The sequence below is a fragment of the Antedon mediterranea genome, chromosome 4, assembly GCF_964355755.1.
Source record: "Antedon mediterranea chromosome 4, ecAntMedi1.1, whole genome shotgun sequence".
NCBI classification, from domain to species: Eukaryota; Metazoa; Echinodermata; class Crinoidea; order Comatulida; family Antedonidae; genus Antedon; species Antedon mediterranea.
In genome coordinates this window covers 2,247,501-2,266,932 of record NC_092673.1, presented here as the reverse complement: position 1 = coordinate 2,266,932, position 19,432 = coordinate 2,247,501, and the positions used below count along the sequence as shown (strand labels likewise).

Here is a 19,432-nt window from a genome sequence, read left to right as displayed (position 1 = left end):
TATTCTATTTGATGAGCAAGATATAACTAGGAACATTTAATATTCCTCTCCATAATTGGTGTAGTCCATTGAACATCCCCACAAACCATAATCATTTTAAGACATATATATAGTAGAGTATTTATGTGTGAATAATAATAATATAGGGCAGCTGAAACCTTTTCGATCTATTTCCGACTGTTTTACTTTATCTTTTTGATTTAGCTTTTTGCTTATTTTTTGTTTGTATTTCAACAGCATTGTCATTTTTACATTTATTTGCATTTTGATACGTTACATATTTGTATTAAATCTTAACATCTCAAGAATCTAATAATTTGTATAAATGCTGAATTATTAAACAGACAATTTGAAGTCATTAACTGGTGTGTCTTCAAATACCATTTCCATTTTGTGAGCAAATCAGTTTAACGTTTTTAGACTGATAGAATCAGAACTACATCATTTTGTTTTAAAGACACTGCCAGTAACAGTCACAACTATTTGGCAAAGAGCGGTAAAAACCAGTATTAGTGACGGGTTTGATGCCTTCTGCCAGCAGATTGAATTCAACAAAACAAGACCATTTTACTTGAGTGTGTTTTTTTTTTGCTTATTCAGAGTTACTGTGAACATCCCCTTGTGTCTGCCTATTACTTATATGATCAGTCTTCTGACTTAGTGTTACTTGCAGATAACGTCGTGTCGCGACAATGTGGGAAGCGGGTCCTTATCGATAAGCTTCCATTTTGTCCTGCTTTTCCTCAAGGCTTGGGACAAAATTGAGGGCGGTATAATACTCTCTTCCATAAAATACCTTTGTAATGAAAAATACAAATAGTTGATTGGTTGTGAGACGAATTGTTCTTGTTTGCCCTGTAGTATATCAATGCTAATTGGTTAAAACAAATCAATCGCATTGCTGTTAGAATATATATACTATTAATAGAATACAAATAGTTGGTTGGCTATTAGATAATTTGATTATCTATTTATGTTAGTTTTGTTATTTTGCATTTCTGATTGGTCAATGTTGTGATTAGAAAGTCTAGAACCTATGAATATTCAAATGTGATTGGTTGTTAAATTAATGTGTTAACTGTTAATGGGCTCTTAAAATGTATTCCAATAGTTTTAAAATGATATCAACAACCAATTCCGATGGATCTATTATCATCAATAACTACCTGAATATCACATACCAAACTGTCTTAGTTTTAATACACAAAATATATTGATACCCCTTGCTATCAGAATGTGAAATTTTTTATAAATTCTAGACGAAAGATTGACTTGTCTCGCGTGTAATTCTTTAAATTCATGTCGAGGACCAATTTGCAGGCATGGGAAATTAGATAATGCTTTGAGAGGAAAAGGATTGAATTAAAAAAGCAACACCCTAAGCTACTGATGTTGCAAAGGATGAAATGTATGTTAAAGGTCAAGCTAGGATATATGACGATACAAATGTGAGTGTGTTTTACTACAACCGTCTTGGGTAACTTCTAGATAATTTTGTTTCAGATCAAGAAAAAGAAGAAATTCCATCAATTTCTTCTGTGTATTTATTTTGTTTTATAGTAGCCTTGCCTTGTATACATGCAGACCTTGCCTTGCGTATTGTATTTAAGCATGAGATGAAGATTTTGCCTTTTAATGGGACAACCTTATTTGGCTAAATATAGCCAAATAATGGATAGAGGGTGGTAACCCTTACAGATTAACAAAAAAAATGCCAGTTGATATCTGTGCAAAATATAAAAGTCCAATAAGATAAAATCTCATAATAAAATAAAACAATATATGTTAAGATGAGCTAATAACAATAAAATGTACACAATTGGATTTATATAATATAATATTGAAAATGAATAATTTCAACTGATATTCAAAATTATTAAATTTAATGGTATTAAAGTTGTGAAAATAATAATAGTTTATTAATCTGACTTTAGTCTGATAACATCAAATATTTATTTTTAATTTGTTTTATTAAAAATAGCTGATATTTATTATAGAATAATATATTTTTAGTATCACTTTATAAAAGTTTATTTTTAGTACAAACTTAAAAATAGACATGACTTGATCTTAAGCCAGTTTCGCTTTACTATGAAATACAAATAAATTAAGCCGAGAATGTATTTATTAATATTAGTAAATATTAAATAAATTAAGCTGAGAATGTATTTATTAATATTAGTATTTATAATATTGACAACAAAATGATTTAAAAAAGAATTAATTGTCTTATCACAAGAAAAATGCCGAACTTGGCTAACAAATTAGTTGTTAGACCTTATCATGTAATACCAAGATTCTGTTTGTTTATGATCTTTTAAAACTCTTTTCCTGTTTTTCAACCAGATTTGTTGTTTACCGTAAACGGAACTTTAACTCGTATGCACTTTGCTGGGGATATACCCAGCAACATACAGCAAAGTGACCCAGTTAAGTTGCACGTTTGCTGTTTGTTAATTGGGCGACATAAGACCAGCGCTGTAACTACTTCCTTCTGGTGGTGTGCATGGCGCCAGTCATTCTGAGATCAGCATTTTTCACAGTCGTTTTCTCCTAAATTTGGCTTACTATTAGGAACCCTTTGAGCCGCAGGGCCACGCAAGGAAGGGGAATGCCATGGCGTCCTGGAGTTTGGGTCACGTATCTGTTGAGCTTATCTCTCCCGCGAGACAAATCTCCATGTAATTTGTCAATATATTGCAATATCTTGGATTGAAATTCACGTTCGGGACATAGAACTAACGTTATCTGTTTTCCCCCTTGTTCACAAAAATCCTTGTTCATGAAATTTAATTCCTGAATGTAACTAAATATATTGTGATACATTTTATTCCTCTGGGAAGTAGATTATATATGTTAAAAAATATATAATATAATAACACAACTTTCTTTATGTAGCACACATATTTTAGATATTATTTATTTCATATTTGAAATCATTAGGTTTTTAATTTTTTTTTAAATGATTAGTATATATAATTTGATTTATTTAATTCTTCTCTTCTCTTCTTTATTTACTCATGTGGTTCTATTTTGAAAATATTCTTTTTTCCAAACCAATAATTAGTAAATACTAACCAGATGAACATTTTCAATCATCTCATGTGGTTCTGTTTATAGAATAAGACATTTCAACTCATGTCCACTTTACAACAGTACTACTTGAGTCAAATCAAATATGTCAAATATTGTGATCATCTCTCTATGTTACAGATATAACAAATACCATTTTTTTTCTCCATAGTGGAAATTGATAACGTTGAGTCACTTGTATCTATCAACAGTAGAAAGTGATTCAATGTTGTGACTAGTTTTAAACAAATTAAGTGCAGAAGATAGCCAGTTGATAATTGGCAATTAGAATACTGTGACGTTGATTTGAGAACTTCATGATTGTTGCTAAGAAATTAGAATCTGTTTCTATTAGACAATATGTATTGCATGAATCAAAGAAAAAAAAGATTAATGGAAAGCATGACATTAAACAGCATTCGGATTTAGTAAAGGTCAACTGGTCAGTGGTTAGTAAATAGACCTCCCAACTCTCCTAATAATCACTGAAGTCTACCAATACTTTTTGTCATCTCCCGCTAAAATGCATCGCCCAATTATTTTGGATACAAAAAAAATGTCATACTGTAGTGGTCCCAATAATGTCTACTTTTAAAGTAGTGTACTGTTGAAATTGCTGTTTTTCTTTTCTTTCATTTCATGTAGTGTTTTATTTTTATTTTCAAATAATTTTATACTATTCAATTTGCTGCTATAAACTTTTCTGGTATTAGTTTGTTTTAAACATATGCCTTTTTTTTCCTGAATGGAAAAAGAATTTGAGTATTAGTCTCATGTACCACGTGTACACATAACAAACTAGGACTGAATTCCTCAAGTTGTTTACCACTTAGATATAGTTAATACAGTTATTGTTTTATAATAGCATAACTGGCAAGGAGGCTTAGAATTTATATATTAAACAAAACAAAGGAACTAGGCCCGTCATTCCCTGTTGTACATTATAATATGATATTCTTAAAGGTACTTCATTTAGCCAGTCAATCAAAAATCAATCTATAACTCCTCTGAACAATGACCAGATGAATCAAATAATCATTAAGATTATTGTACCTTTTTCATAAAGTGATATTAATAATAAATTGTTTATAATTAAAGTTTGAATGAATGCATATAACCATTTATAAGTATTTGTAGGGTCATTAAGTGACCTACTTTCCCTATGTAATAGTTTTATTCCCAGTGCTCAGTTCACACTGGCTGGTGTACAATTACTTTCCTATGAATTTACTCTCCCAATTCCCTGCTTAATTAGCACTTATACAACAGCCCTTTTGAGATCAAATTATCACATACTTACTAAGAACTATTTACTGCCAAGCTATTCAAGGGGAAAAATTAATTATCATTATTCACAAACTTCTGTTCAATCATACAAACCTTTATACAAAGTTATGAATAAATAATCATTTCATTTATTTTATTCAAAGGGCACAGTAAAATATGTACATGGTTTTAAATTATTTTTGGTTGTTCAAAGTTAAAAAATGAGTTAAAAATGTTAAAATTGTGTAAAATACAAATAAAAGATATATTTTAAAATACAGATAAAATACATCGTTTAAAATACAAAATACAAGCAAGATTGGTGTGTGTAAGGGTACAGCATAAAATGATAAACGTTTCCAAGTTTTATTGAGTTGCATCATTGGGCTGACCAAGTATGTCTTGGTTTTCCCGGAAAGTCTGGTATTCAGAATGTGTCTTCAGAGAGTCAACTGTATGTTAAGAGCTCCCCTGTTTAAAAAATCCTGGATCTTCCAGATCCATTTTGGTTCTTAAAAACTGGATCTTCCCAGTGCATCCAGGTTTATATCCATTGTATGTATCTGTCACTTAAAGTCTTGATTCTTTTTTGTGTTTGTTGTCTACAAAATCTCTACTCTCTGATTGGTTGAATCTTCATTGTCTGATCATACATATATATCTCATAACCATAATGAACTCGTGAAAGACCATCGTTAACATATTATGGTTTAGTGGATTGCAACTTGTTACACTTTAATGAAGAGAATAATTATTATTTACACTTTTTAAGCCATAATAGGTTAAATAACTTTTCTGTAGAGAATTAAAGTTAGTTCAAATTTAATTGTTGATGTCTAAGAAAACATTTGTGTCCAATTGTTGTGATGCGCTTTGAACACCATTACAAAATTAAGGAGTTGTATATCGCAATCCTGAATTGTTTATGCCACGTTTTGTTCTTGTGGGAATAATGGTATGTGCTTCGGCAAATTGATTCCATAGCCCAATAAGTGTTGTTTGAAATCACGAGAGAGACACGAGACACCACATGGAATAAACGAAGTCTTATCACCCAACCCACATGATTATATTATAATATGTATATTTGTTAACTACATCTTTCTTCCTTGACAAGTTGTTTTTCAGTCAGTGTTACCATAACAACAGTAAAAACTCGGACTGCCCTGTTTGTAGTAAAAATCTTAATCAACTTGCGCGGTCGTTGCCGTACTCCCACGCAGCCCAGTCAAGACTGATATGTAGCATATCTGGTAAGTTGACATTTTCTGATATACAGATATTGTGTGGTTTTTTTTTTGTCATTGTTTGTCTTCATTCTTTGTTGTTTCCCCTGGTCTGTCATGCAAAAATCTGCATCATCTTAAAACCTTTTTGCTTAGTGTAAGATTCTGTAGTGTAAAATTCTGTAGTGTAAGATTTTTTTTGGAGATTTTTGGTTTTCAAGAGATTGTGTTTTTGTTAATGAGCAAAGAGATTTGTAATTCTAAAATGTTAAGTGCTATTTATATAACATTTTTATCTTATGTCAAAGGTTAAAAGATACTCTTGGATAACGCTCTCTACTTTTATTTATATAACGATTTTCTATTAAAAACCACCACTGTTCCTGGAATAATTAATTCCTCAGGCATAAACAACTATAAATTGCTATCTGTCTGTTGCGTGCACTTTCACTTTGGTTATCATTTTGTTACTGTTTGAAAAGGGGCCATTGTCCACCAACACTATTAAAATATTAAAAATGAATTTTCACTCAAAAAAACCCAATTATTTTACCATTTATAACGAAATCGAAGTATTTATCAATGCAAAGAAAAATAGTCAACTGGACTTTCAAGACGTATCCATGATTTGTATCATCTGGATGAATGAATGAAATATACCTTTGAGTTATAGTACAGAGCACTTCTCTCCCTCACTGGATGACATTAGGTTCTTTTCCCCTGGAGCCATGCCTACAGATCACCCTTCTAAAATTTGGCTATAGGCCTACATTGTCTAGCCAACTTCCTTTCATATGTGGTCTTTATCGAAAACACCCTCTATAGTCTTGTATTAGCAACTTTACTGGTATGTTATTATATAATGAATTTAAAGACCCATCCCCTTCTAGATTTTATTATTTTATGTACAATATTGTTTTATTTGTGTCAAAGGTCAAATGATGAATGAGAATAATGTACCAATGATGTTACCAAATGGTCAAGTTTATGGTGAAATTGTAAGTGTATTTAATGTTTTATACAGAAAAAATGAGAAATGTTTTGAATGTGTGTGTTTCTCATCTACACTCCTCGTAGAAAGTTTAACTATATTCAGTAAATCAGAACTTTTAATCAAAATGCCACGTCAGACTTCAGTGGTATTCTTACGACATTTGACATATACACTAAACTTAACTTTCTTTCTAACTAAAAAAATACCGAACCATGACCACAAATCTTTAAAATGTCTCCAAAAAACAAACAAAAATAGCTGAGTATTCAGCTGTTTGTGTCACTTATAGTTATATAATTGCAATAGCAGCTACTTTGAATTTGAATAAATCCTATCTTAGTTGTTAGTGTCATTTTTGTCATGTTTTATCTACATATTTATGTTTTGAAATTTGGCCTTCTCTCACCAGTCTTTGCTTGCAATGGCGGCCGAGCGTGGTGGACGTGTCGTTTGTCCACGCACGCAAGAAGTCTATGATATTGAACAACTGGAAAAGGTTTTCATCATGTAGGGGAAAAAAGAGAAGAAGAGAAAAAAGTTAAAAGTGCATGCAATAACACAACACACTGCCAATTTCTTCAGCTATGTTTTCCCGAGCATGAACAGTATTATACTGGAACTCGGCCTCCTCCACTGACGCAGAGCTTACTGACTGATTTACCATTAATACTTTCTGTAACTATATTTGTTTAGCTTTTTGCAGTCAGCTTTCATGAGTGAATGTGGCTACATAAAGCATGTGCCTTAGGCTCTGTCTACACTATCAATCTTTATGTGATAAAGGTGATGTGCCCATATATATATATACCTTATTTGGGCACATCATACAAGTTTGATACTGTAGATAGAGCTTTAGATCTTACCGTACTGATATAATCTAATCTAATCAGTTTACTGGTAAGCCTGATATAATCTAATCTAATCAGTTTACTGGTAAGCCTGATATAATCTAATCTAATCAGTTTACTGGTAAGCCTGATATAATCTAATCTAATCAGTTTACTGGTAAGCTTTCGTGTGCAAGACAACCTACCTGTATTGTGGGCCTTTGCATGGAAATCACAAGCACAGTTGTATTTAAAACATATATTTGTTTCACAGTAAAGTTTCCTCTTAATATTGTTCTACCATGTATAAACCATAGTTCCAATTTATCGTCACCATTATAGGGGTTTTTTGACACGTAAATCTTAATTGTAACAGATGAATGGTCATCGTTCTATTAATATGGAGCTTTTGATTTGACCGACGACACATCGATTGACTCGGTCGGCCATCGGTCGTCGCAAATCTAAAACTCCTTATTTTACTACCATTGCGAACAGTCGTGTATGTGTACATTTTGATTCAGATTAGAACAGTACACAACACATACCCCTCGTATTAACAACAAAATATGATGGCTCAACGCTAAAACTGGTACTCATGGAATATGTACAACTGTTGACAGGGTTCATGTGCAATGTTATTAGCTAGATATTTGTACATAATGCATTCCCATTGTTGTTTTACAGTTGATCCTTTAATATAAATGTTATCGCTATATATGCTTCAGTTGGCTTACCAATGTTTTGTTATATGCAAATTGCATGCTATTATTATGAATATTCATATATTATTTATTTTTCTTAATTGTGTTTATCTGAAATACCAAATATAATTTGTGAATTATAATTTAAATTATTTTTTCAAAAATAAAAACATCAAAAATTATTTATACATCACTATAGCTTCCATTTTAGTTATTTTTATTTAAGTATATATTTTCAATAACAGTAATAATATAATAATAATTGGGTAAATTCAATATAACAGTTTACAATTCAAACACAGGGTTGTAACACAGTACTGAATTCTGCAAAAGGGTTGTGCAGTCAGCTTTCCCAACCCTTGTAAAGCTGGCTTGCTATGTCTGGTTTTCCAGAAATCCTACTATCTGGTATTGAGAGAGTTAAATATTCAAGAAAATAAATATCTGTATCCAACTATCCACTGCGGCATTTGTGTGAATGGTCTGCAGCTTGGTCAAATACAGATCAGTAGAATTGGAATAAAAATGTTAAAATTAACTTGGTTGTGTATTATGGAAAACACAACAAAAAGTATACATATACCCACCAAGGTGCTTTTTTAGTGTTGTTAGTGTTTAATGTAGCCATGCAGTTACTGAAGTGAGATTACTGCAGTAACTACAGTAAGTTTTTAAAAGGTTCATGTGCTCAAAACTTGTTAACCTCTTCTGTCAATAGATAGAGGGCAGTTCATAGAATGTTTAATAACAAATAAGTACTGTATATGATATGCAGAAGATTAACTTGGCTAGCATTGTTAATAAGGTTCTTGATTCTTCACCCAGGAGTATAAATGGCATGGGGATGCTTTACACTAGTATTAGATGTACTTAAGTTATGCGAAATCAATGGACCCCAAAATATCAACCCACTCATATTTTACTATTATCACAAGCCAAAATAATTTGTTTATGCTTTATTCTTCAATTTCTATGCAAATATGTTTTTTACTTCGTGTATGATTTATTTTTGTTGCATTTAAATTGTTTACGAATTTATTGTATTTTTGTTCAAGGCATGTAATGTCTAGCAACTAAATTTCCAAGCTAAACTCATTCTGCACACCACGCTTAAACTCTACACTATCAAACATGTGATATGTGACAAAAAAATGTGATGCGGGTGCCCATATATGGGCATGATGGATGTCATATCACTACAATATTTGGGCATATCACTATCATATTTGGGAACATTTTTTGTCAAACTAGTTTGATAGTGTAGACAGAGCTTTAGAAACATGAATATGCACTGACACCATAGCTACAAAGTCTAGTGGTACTTGTCATGGAAACAAAACATCGCTATTGTCAATGCAAGAAGACTTTGACCCTTATGTACAAAATGATAATGATATTACTGAAATAATTTTGCAAAGGATTAGATTACAAATTGGCTGTATGTGATGTTAATTGTTCAGTAGTGATGTTGTAATAATATTATGTACGTTTACGTTATATAATTTGTATGATATTACCCTTTCTAATATTACCATTTAATATATGCTTATTTAAATCAGAATGTCATTGCTAATATAACTGTAAGGCTAATGACTTTAACTAGTACTAATAGTAGTTTTGAATACTTTTTCTTAGTTGAAAAGTTAACCTTTACAAGTATATATTATTATTTATATTAATCCAAAGGCAAATTACTGAAATGCTATGGGCTTGATCTAAAAAATATTGTTATTTTATATAAGTTAATTAATCATTCCATTATATATAATACAGTAATAATATTTGTATAACCAGACATATAACTATTAGTTTACTCATAAATGAGTAATTTACCATCTATATTTAATTAAATTAGTACAAATATTGTTAATGGAGGTCACAGCACGATAAATGTATTCATACATGGCATGGTATCATAGTTAATAAATATAAATCACCTAGTGTGATTGGTCAATAAATATAAATCACCTAGTGTGATTGGTCAATAAATCTAAATCACCTAGTGTGATTGGTCAATAAATATAAATCACCTAGTGTGATTGGTCAATAAATATAAATCACCCAGTGTGATTGGTCAATAAATATAAATCACCCAGTGTGATTGGTCAATAAATCTAAATCACTAGTGTGATTGGTCAATTGTTCATTGAAACATAATAACTTATTGTAGATCAAATGCTGTAATCAATTCAATCATAGAATGATTATGCTAGATTTTAATAAACATTTTTTTTTAAATTAATGATGGTATATAATTAATGCATTAGTTCTGTTTTGGTTTAATAAATACATTTTGTTCATAAATGTTTTTGAAGATATTTTGGTGGAGAATAGTTTGCTATTGATTGTTTTCATTAAACGTTTCGCAAAAGAGCCAAAATATGACCTTTTGTAGATTCAATTATTATGCAATAATATTGTTAAATACGCACATATATATTGCATTATGATATGATTGCATAACAATGAAAGGGTAAAAATTTGGCATTGAAAAAAAAAATCCATGTACCAATAGTACAGGGATTTTTTTTTTAAACGGGAACGAAACATGGTATGCTTTCGAGTGAGTGAGTGAGTGGCCGAGCAGACAGTGGAACCGTAATTACGTATCCATAACATCGGCAAGGGTTCGAGGTTCACTCACTCCATGGTTCTGGTGATAGAACGAGTCTTCTCGGATAAGGACTATAAACCATAGGTACAGTGTACACAACTAGCTCGTGTGCACTTTAAAGAACCTAGTAAATCTTTCGAGGCGAGTAAGGGGTTACCCCGGTGTATTAGTACATCACAGCCACTGATCACCAACTGGGCCCTCTGGGAGATCAGTCTTTCACTGAAGAGGTCACCCAGTATAAAAATGAACTAACTAACTATGCATAAAAGGGGAAGCCCCATATTATTGTTAGCTCATCATGCAGCAGTACATGGTTTTATCATCTCTCATAATAAAAACATAAATCGTTTTATTTTTATTTATAACATTTTATTAAGTGAAGTTATTAATAAATAATATTAATATTACTTACATTATTTACCAATGTAGAATATAAGTAAGGTTATCAAGCTTTAGTTTTATCAAATACTGAAATACTTTGCGCAGTTTGACATTTTCTGCACAATTTGAATTAAGTAATTTGATTCAAATTGCGCAAACCGTTCAAATTGCGCATAACCATATCACAATAACAAATGTTTAAAATGCACCAGATTTATGGAAATATTTAATTCAATTCTTCATCATTTAGTTAATCTAGTATGCTTTATATGAATACCGCCATGGATTGTGTTTTATAAATGGTTCCTGAGAAGAGGCTAAAATTTGCGTTGGCGTTTTATGCGGAACATCAGGTGATTGGTAACGGTCTGTTGTCGTAGTATCCAATTTTATGCTACCCTGTTTTGGTTCGGAATGTACTCGTGGGAACCTGCGATGCGTCGGAGGTTTATTAGTAGGAGTTCCCTTGTAGGTGTCGTGGTAGTACGTACTGTAGTGAAGATTATGACCAGTTTCCCACGTTATTAGATCCCGTGAATTGTGTTGCCGCTTCTCTCCTTGCCATAACTTCTTTCCAAGGCCCTAAAATCAGTAAAAATATCATGGTGGTGATATACAAGTATGCAAGAATTTGAGAGATATTTTATGAATAATACTAGTAATGCTGGTAACACTACTGTATATTCTGTAACAGAAACTATCAAGTATGCTGACCATGCTACACTTGTTAAAACAAACTTCATATCATTTGTATTGCAGGAAAAGGTTTGGAATCAATCAATGGATTTGTTGAGCTTCAATGCAAATGAAGATAAAATATTATACCTGTCCAAAATACACCCCATGATCTTGAAATGAATGCCTGTTATCATGGCCAGAAAATGGGTTTTCTTCAATGTAGTTGTTCTGCAAAAAAAGTGTAAAATATACAATAATTATAAGTTCTCTTACTGTTTATGACAATGGATGGAGTTTGGCAACTGAACTAGTGCAGTGTTAAGGCCAATTTACACAGTAAATGGTTAACGGTATACGGAAAATTCTGTATTTTTATTATCGTTACCGCTCATCTGTGTAATTTGGCCTTTAGGAGGACTGTACTAAGATTAAGAGTCGTAGAGCAGTATGTACTGCTCCTGCACAAGTTATCAAAGCAGTGTGTACCATTTGTAAGTAAATAAGCAGTTCTTCTTCACATTACACCAAAAAGGGTAGGATTATGAACAAAATACCTTCTCTAATGTATTGAATGGTTCGGGCGGAGGTAAAGGGTGTCTGGATGATTCTAAGTTGAAAGTGGATGACAGCATGCTTCCTGTTGAAGTTGCAGATACACGATTTAAGGGCCCATCTGTCCATCCTCTGGTACGAAACTGAAATTAAATAAATATTATCATTATTTATGTGTGGGTTCATCAAACAATATTATAAATAAAATTAGCTAATTAGGACTCTAGGCTATTTAAAAAAATATTAACATAATGCTACTTAGTAACTTAAGTTATGCTACTAGGCCTAATTTCATTTATTTGACCATCAAATCATATCAAATATAAAATTTACAAAACAGACAGAGATATACTAGCCTATAGTTACTACTTACCCATATTCCATCATTATTGGTGGATGGCGTACATTTGGTTGACCTTGGCATTTCCAGTGTTTAATAAATTAATAATAAGTTAGGCAAGGATGGCCTCTCTTTTGTAGGTAGATAGAGGCCTAGCTAACTTTAGTAAGCCGCTCGCCCAGGCCTCTTCTCTGACAGTGTTGAGTGGGCTTTTAGGTTTTATTAGCTTACTAATAAACTAGCCTAACCTCTAGGCCTACCTAGGCCTAGCAGGAAATAGAGCGTGATTGATTGAAGCAACTTCTAGTACTACTAGGCTAGTACGCCTGTTCAGTGGGTATATGACCTTATTTCGTTTAGGATGTGTTCTTCATTAGAAAAGCATTATCAACAGTCTAATTTGAAGATATAAGAATAGAAAACGAAGTAAAATCTCGCGACGATCACGGTCGATCGACCAACTGAAGTTTGTTGTTGTTGTTAACTTTAGTAGCCAAATCACTACTCTGCCCTTTTTTAGTACTCGTGATTAGGCCGATATGTTTTAAAGGAAGCTAATACATTTTAATTCGATATAACAACCATCCTATTATCTTGCATATAAAAAGCTATTTGTAGACATCTTTTAAAAATAATTAAAATTATTTGTAACAATTAAAAAACAGAAATGTATTATTCCGCGTCTATGAAGCATGTGATACGTCGTTGTTATGGATACAAGTTAAAACTTTTTAAGCAAACACGTGCTTTTGTTGTGTTTGCTACACCAAAATGCCCTCAACGTTACAGTACTTTTTAGTGTAGTACCATGTGCCTTTACATCATGTATCACTTTAGGCAAACTACACCATAATCATGCATTTATAGTTTGTCCTTATAGTTTGTCCTTGAGTTTGAAGTATTATATATATATTATAATGAAACCAGTTTTTGTACTTTTAATATGTATGCATTATTTAATTTTATGTGATTTGATCAAAGACAAGTGATGGATATTATTAAAACTGTTGCACATGCAATCAATCTCTTGTCATTGTATTTGATGTCATTTGTCATATTCGAATGGGAAATTTTGGTTGTTAACTTATAGATTCGTTGAGTACTTTTTGTATTCGAATTGTAAATTTGTGCCCCAAACAATGCAAGCTTTTTCGGGGCTTTTTCGTTAAAAACAATCTCAACGCTTAAAATACTCCGTTAAATAAGTACTCAACAGAAAAACTTTACTCAACGGTAAAAGTCCAATTGAATACGACACAATTGGTAACTTGATTGCGTCACATCATTGCATTGTGTCTCTAGTTGGAACCATACTTTAACTGGCCATTAATAGTATTTATTGATGTCCTCTTTCAGTAACAAAATAGTACAACTTTCACATCACCTGAGGTAACTAGTTTTCACAAACCAGAGTTTTGTATGGTGTGTAGCCCGGTGGTGAGTGGAAACTCCAGAGTCTATTTACTATTTTGTTGTTTAGAGGAGAAGCTTAGTAATAATATGAACAATTTATTTATTTATTTTCAATATTTCTACATAACAAAACATATAAGTATAACAGGGGATTAGAGGAAAAGCAAAAGTAATAAAACTGTCATCTTGTAGTGCTTGACCAGCCCGTGTCAACTAGGACGACATGAACAAATAGAACACACATTCTCTTTGTACTATAGTTTGATTTAATTACACAACATGATACTATATTTGCAACATAAAAAGTAATTTAATTTGGTCAGTTTTTTTAGTAGGCCTACACATCTTGCAGGTTAAAAAAAGATGTATTAGATACCATTATAAACTGTTTTACTATGCACACAGCCATAATCACAAGAATTTAAAATTTAAACATTCAGTGACAATACATTATTTTTCCACATACAACTTTGAAGTAATAAATGTTTTTGTAGGGAAATTGCTGGCTGCAGTATTGGTCACGGTCGGGTTAACAACATCTAAGAAGACTTCCATTGCGGCGACATACAATTACACCTTTTTGTGTAATCTTTAAAACTTTTATTCATCCTTGCTAGTACCAAATCGACAAACCAACGAGCGTTCCACATACAGCCAGTACTCTTTTCGAATTACATCAAACTGCTCAGCTAATTCCTTACAGTGCTGTGGGATACAATCATTTATCACGGTTATTTAAATGTTGGTTTAAGAAATCAGTGTACCACGGTTACACAGTACCATTAATTTTGCTATTTTAATTATGTAAAAATATAAAACAATAAAAATTTATATGTATATAGATTTAATTATTGGCCGTGATAACTGATGATCACTGTCAACTTTGGTAGCGCCTTGAGCACTTCTAGTGGATATGTGCGCTTTATAAATTATTATTATTATTATTATTAGATCATGGCTTAGAAGAAGTAGATTTTGTGTTATCTACCCAGCTTTGATACGAAATTATAAAAAAAGATTTGTTAGATAGTTCTTTTTCTTTATATTTATTTAAGGCAAGATATGAGCACTGTAATTTCCATTATATTGGAATCTGGATAAAAGGAATCTGTATAGCTGTGTCTGTATGTTAAGTTAATTGGTCAAATGATTTTCCTGATCTGGACACAATTGTACTGCACATTTTGAATAACAATTAGTGTAATTTACTTGCATATTTGTTGCCAAAGTGCTTTCAATGTACCAAGTATACAGTACAAATATGCAGGTCAGGTAGAACATCTGACTTAGTAATTTTGTAGTAAACAATTATGTTGTTGCAGTATACATGGCTTACTTTGATTAGGGTGAATGTGGGTTTGTGAAAGATTCAAACATTTGTTGGCAAGGTGTTCTCAATGTATAGAGAGTATACAGTAAAAGTAGGAGCTATATATTATATATTTAATTTATCATATCAGTTATTTTCTATATTCCAAATTTTCTTTATTATTCAGATTTTTATTCTCATGTAATTTATTTTATTTTTTGGTTTTTGTTTTTCTTTAACTTTTCTGTTTTTTTGTTGGATTTTGTGTATTGTATCTGTTCTGAGGGTCCCAAATGATCAGCAACTGCTGGATTGATCACCCTCATTAAAAATGGTTAAAATAAATAAATAAATACATTTATTTATATTCTTTACCTTGACAGCCTTCACTAATGTATCATCATCTCCCGTCTTATCCTCTAACATCTCTTCATACATGTCAATGATGCAGCCTATTAAGTACGGTGATCTTATGTTATTATTATACATTCCCTGACACGTGTCCATCAACCCAGAATATTTGTACATTCCATGATCAGATAGGATTCTGTCAAATGAAAGGTGAAGATGCTTAGTAGAAGTACAGCATTGGAATGACATGAGGGTTAGGTTATACTGTATATCCCACTCCTTGTTTGTGATACTTACCCCCTGAGATAATTCCAAGGGCTCACTGGAATGACATGTGAATGACATGGGGTTAGGTTATACTGTATATCCCACTCCTTGTTTGTGATACTTACCCCCTGAGATAATTCCAAGGGCTCACTGGAATGACATGTGAATGACATGGGGTTAGGTTATACTGTATATCGCACTTCTTGTTTGTGATACTTACCCCCTGAGATAATTCCAAGGGCTCTCATTATTTGGTGCTTTCTTTATCTTTTCTAATGCATACCTACAGAAAAAAATTGTACAAAATATATTACTCTCTATGAATGACTTTAATAGAAGAAAAGGGGCAGAGTCGGTTCAAGCTCTACTTTTGAAAGGTAAAAATCAGGATAACCCCATATGCCCTTTGTACCATTTTGGATCCATTTCTGTAAAACACTGTCTACACTATCAAACTTTATGTGACAAAACAATCTGATGTGCCCATATATGGATACGATGATGTCATATCACTACCATATTTGGGCACATCACACTTTTTTGTCAAACTAGATTGATAGTGTTAACAGAGCTGTCAAGAGACAACACTGGCGAAATGAGTAGAAAAATCTTGAAACAAAAATAGTGTATACTTACTCCACTTCTGTTTTTATGGTAGCAGATTCTATTTTAGAAACATTACTAATAACAAAAAAACGTTGGTTCCATGCCGAATTATTTCTTAGGTCTTGTGATAACAGCTTGTCAACAAATGCCAATTCGCCATCCCATAATTTGAACGTTTCAAGAATCCACTGTCGGTGCGACCAAGCATGGTAATTCTTAGCATCTAAGTGGAGAATTTCTTCAGTAAATTCAAGCTCTTCTGATGGGTCTTGTGTCCAATCAATGAGACATTTCCTATGATGCCTAAATACAGCAAACAAATTTATCAGAGAAAATAAATAATCAACAACTGTCTTGCTTTAGTTCTTTGGGTTTTTTGCTTTATATTTTAACAAAACAATCAAATTTTATGTGACAAAAAAATGTGATGTGCTCATATATGGACATGATAATGTCATATCGCTACCATATTTGGGTATACCACTACTATATTTGATAGTGTAGACAGAGCTTATGAATAATGAATGTTTTGGTACGTAAATTATGCATTAAGTAATTTTTCCATAATGTCATCACCTGGACCTATAGAACAAACGAAATTGAATGCTAACCCCTTTTGAGTAGTACTGCCATATGACGTTATAATTCCTAGGTTGTTGCAAAATCAAAAGTTTCGTGATTAAGTAACCACCTTCCTCAAAACCTGTATCTGCCAGCCACATTTGACTGTATTCAATAACTTACCAAACTTGATAATTCTTTGGATTGTCTTGTATAATTTCTTTAATAAAATCGAGTTCCTCTTTTAAATCTTTGTTTAAAGCCTTCAAAATGAATCGCCGATACTGCCTATTGTAATAAAAACAAAAACCAGACTGTATATAAGATATACACTTTGGGTCAGCAGAAGTGTATTCTGTGAGTTGCAAGAGAAGTAAGCCAAGTACATTGTTGGTACTATGGCTGTGATGATTGGATAAAACGAATGTCATGACATATAAAATCTATTGATATTTGACAAATTTGACGTCTTTATTTTTAAAAAACCATGTACCATATCTATTTGAATAAAAAAAAAAGGTTTTTTAAGGGGGGTGCGAGCATTCATTCCAGGGAGGTGTTTATTTAAGTGGTGTGGAGAGGGTTAATTTATTAAAGTAGTAGCATATATAAATAAACAACCCCTCAATATACAGCACAATTAATATCGACCCAAGAAGCGTGGATGGAGTACTTTCTGTATATTCAAATAAATACGAATTATGGTAATAATTTGGTTTTGTTGATTAGATAGAGTTTATAATACCTACCAAACCGAGTAATTTGCAGGATTAAGTTCGGCTGCATCAGCAGTCAATTGTAAAGCTCTTTCACTCTTTTCATCACTTTTAAGTATTGCCCGAAAATAATCAAAGCAATCTTTGACTAGAAAATAAACAGTACAATACAAGATTACTATTTTTAATATAAATTAATAAAACTAGGCTATAAAGAAGTAGGCCTAGCTAGTAGCACTAGGCCTAGTATAGCTTAATAACGTTATTATACTAGTTAACCTAAGAAATTTTAATTAAAAAATAATGTGATTATCGGAAGTCCAACAGGGCTAGGCCTATCAACTTGTCTAGGCCCAGCAGCTAGCTCGTCTAGTCCTAGCCAGGCCTCGGATCGTGTGAGCTGTTGCTTAATATTAACGCCTAATATTAATATTGATTGGGCTAGCCTAGCCTATCTAGGCCCACTCTAGAGGCTAGGAAAACATGTTTTATTAATTCTTTACATCTTTCAGAATATGCAATTCTCACGACGGGATGAGGTCCGTCATCCTGTGGAACTGGTGTGACATCTTTCCATTCTTCTTTATCTTTGTAAAAGTTATCCATTTCCTAATCCGATCCTAGCCCTCTCTTTTTAATTCTATTTCCAAGTCTCGCGTGTTTTTTTTTCTATTATTATGATGATGCTATGGAACGCCGTTACCGCCTTTTTGACTCTTTACAGGCAAGGAATCATTTTAATAATGCAGCAGACAACAATCATGGAGTATTCTTTACTCCATGCAACAATCAAAATAGAATATGTACTATTAATGCATATTTTGTTTTTAAAAAGTTACACCTGTCCTACTCATTTATAATGCATAATGAGCATAATTCATGTTTCTGGTATCAACCTACTCTCTTTCATATCTTGAAAAATCATAACGAACAAATACAACAACAACAAAATTCACCAAAAATAACAAATTAAACAACAATGCATCCGATGCAAGAAAAATCGTCGTTGATAACAAAAACCAAAACTGGGAACGTATTTATTGCAAAATCAAGAAGAACAAATTTATTATTATTATTATACGCCAATGTAACAGTAACATGATCTAGGAGGAGAAGAATTCTCCATGCCATCAGTTCAGTTTACATCCGGATTTTAGTAATCACGGCACCGAAACATAAGAAAGGGTTCTGATCTTGGTCATTAAAAGCAAAATGTTGGTTAAGTATTCATCAACTGAAGTTTTACATACAGCACCACATAAAACAAAGTCAGAACAGGAAAATATTAAAGGGAGGGTTGAAGAGGCACACAAGTGGATCAAACTTAAAAGTGAATAGTAGACACCTATTGTTAAATTTTTAAAAAGGATTCTTTTTAAAGAATAGGCCTACAATTATGTTATTTGGTTGTGAATATCTTACTCTGATTTTTATTTTTAACTTTTTTTTCGTCTGCTGATTCAAGACTCTGGAAGAAGAATGAGGGGCGTGGTAATTTCAACCCGATCTTTTATAACGTGTGTAGGCCTAATACATAAACCGTAAAATGCAA

General features: G+C 32.2%; 3 protein-coding genes across 3 annotated transcripts in view; 1 reads left to right on the top strand and 2 right to left on the bottom strand.

Annotated features, from left to right (window-relative positions):
* The window catches only part of LOC140046203 (E3 ubiquitin-protein transferase MAEA-like), a 48,885-nt gene extending 38,558 nt beyond the window's left edge, over window positions 1-10,327 (top strand). The window contains exons 8-10 of the mRNA XM_072090766.1: window positions 5,467-5,591; window positions 6,498-6,562; window positions 6,968-10,327. Coding sequence (XP_071946867.1) covers window positions 5,467-5,591; window positions 6,498-6,562; window positions 6,968-7,069 — 292 coding nt within the window. The 3' untranslated portion in view covers window positions 7,070-10,327. The remainder of the gene's footprint in view (window positions 1-5,466; window positions 5,592-6,497; window positions 6,563-6,967) is intronic.
* Window positions 10,328-11,284: 957 nt separating this feature from the next.
* Window positions 11,285-13,128, bottom strand: LOC140047858 (testis-expressed protein 36-like). The gene is made up of 4 exons (XM_072092894.1): window positions 12,691-13,128; window positions 12,320-12,460; window positions 11,913-11,993; window positions 11,285-11,669 (listed from the first exon to the last, which is right to left on the bottom strand). The coding sequence occupies exons 1-4, from the start codon at window positions 12,739-12,741 to the stop codon at window positions 11,343-11,345; spliced, it is 600 nt and encodes a 199-aa protein (XP_071948995.1). The 5' UTR covers window positions 12,742-13,128; the 3' UTR covers window positions 11,285-11,342.
* Window positions 13,129-14,328: 1,200 nt separating this feature from the next.
* On the bottom strand, window positions 14,329-18,537 carry LOC140047857 (protein farnesyltransferase/geranylgeranyltransferase type-1 subunit alpha-like). Its single transcript, XM_072092893.1, has 7 exons — window positions 18,384-18,537; window positions 17,914-18,028; window positions 17,348-17,452; window positions 16,634-16,906; window positions 16,218-16,280; window positions 15,755-15,926; window positions 14,329-14,775 (listed from the first exon to the last, which is right to left on the bottom strand). The coding sequence occupies exons 1-7, from the start codon at window positions 18,484-18,486 to the stop codon at window positions 14,671-14,673; spliced, it is 936 nt and encodes a 311-aa protein (XP_071948994.1). The 5' UTR covers window positions 18,487-18,537; the 3' UTR covers window positions 14,329-14,670.
* Between the last annotated feature and the right edge of the window lie 895 nt (window positions 18,538-19,432).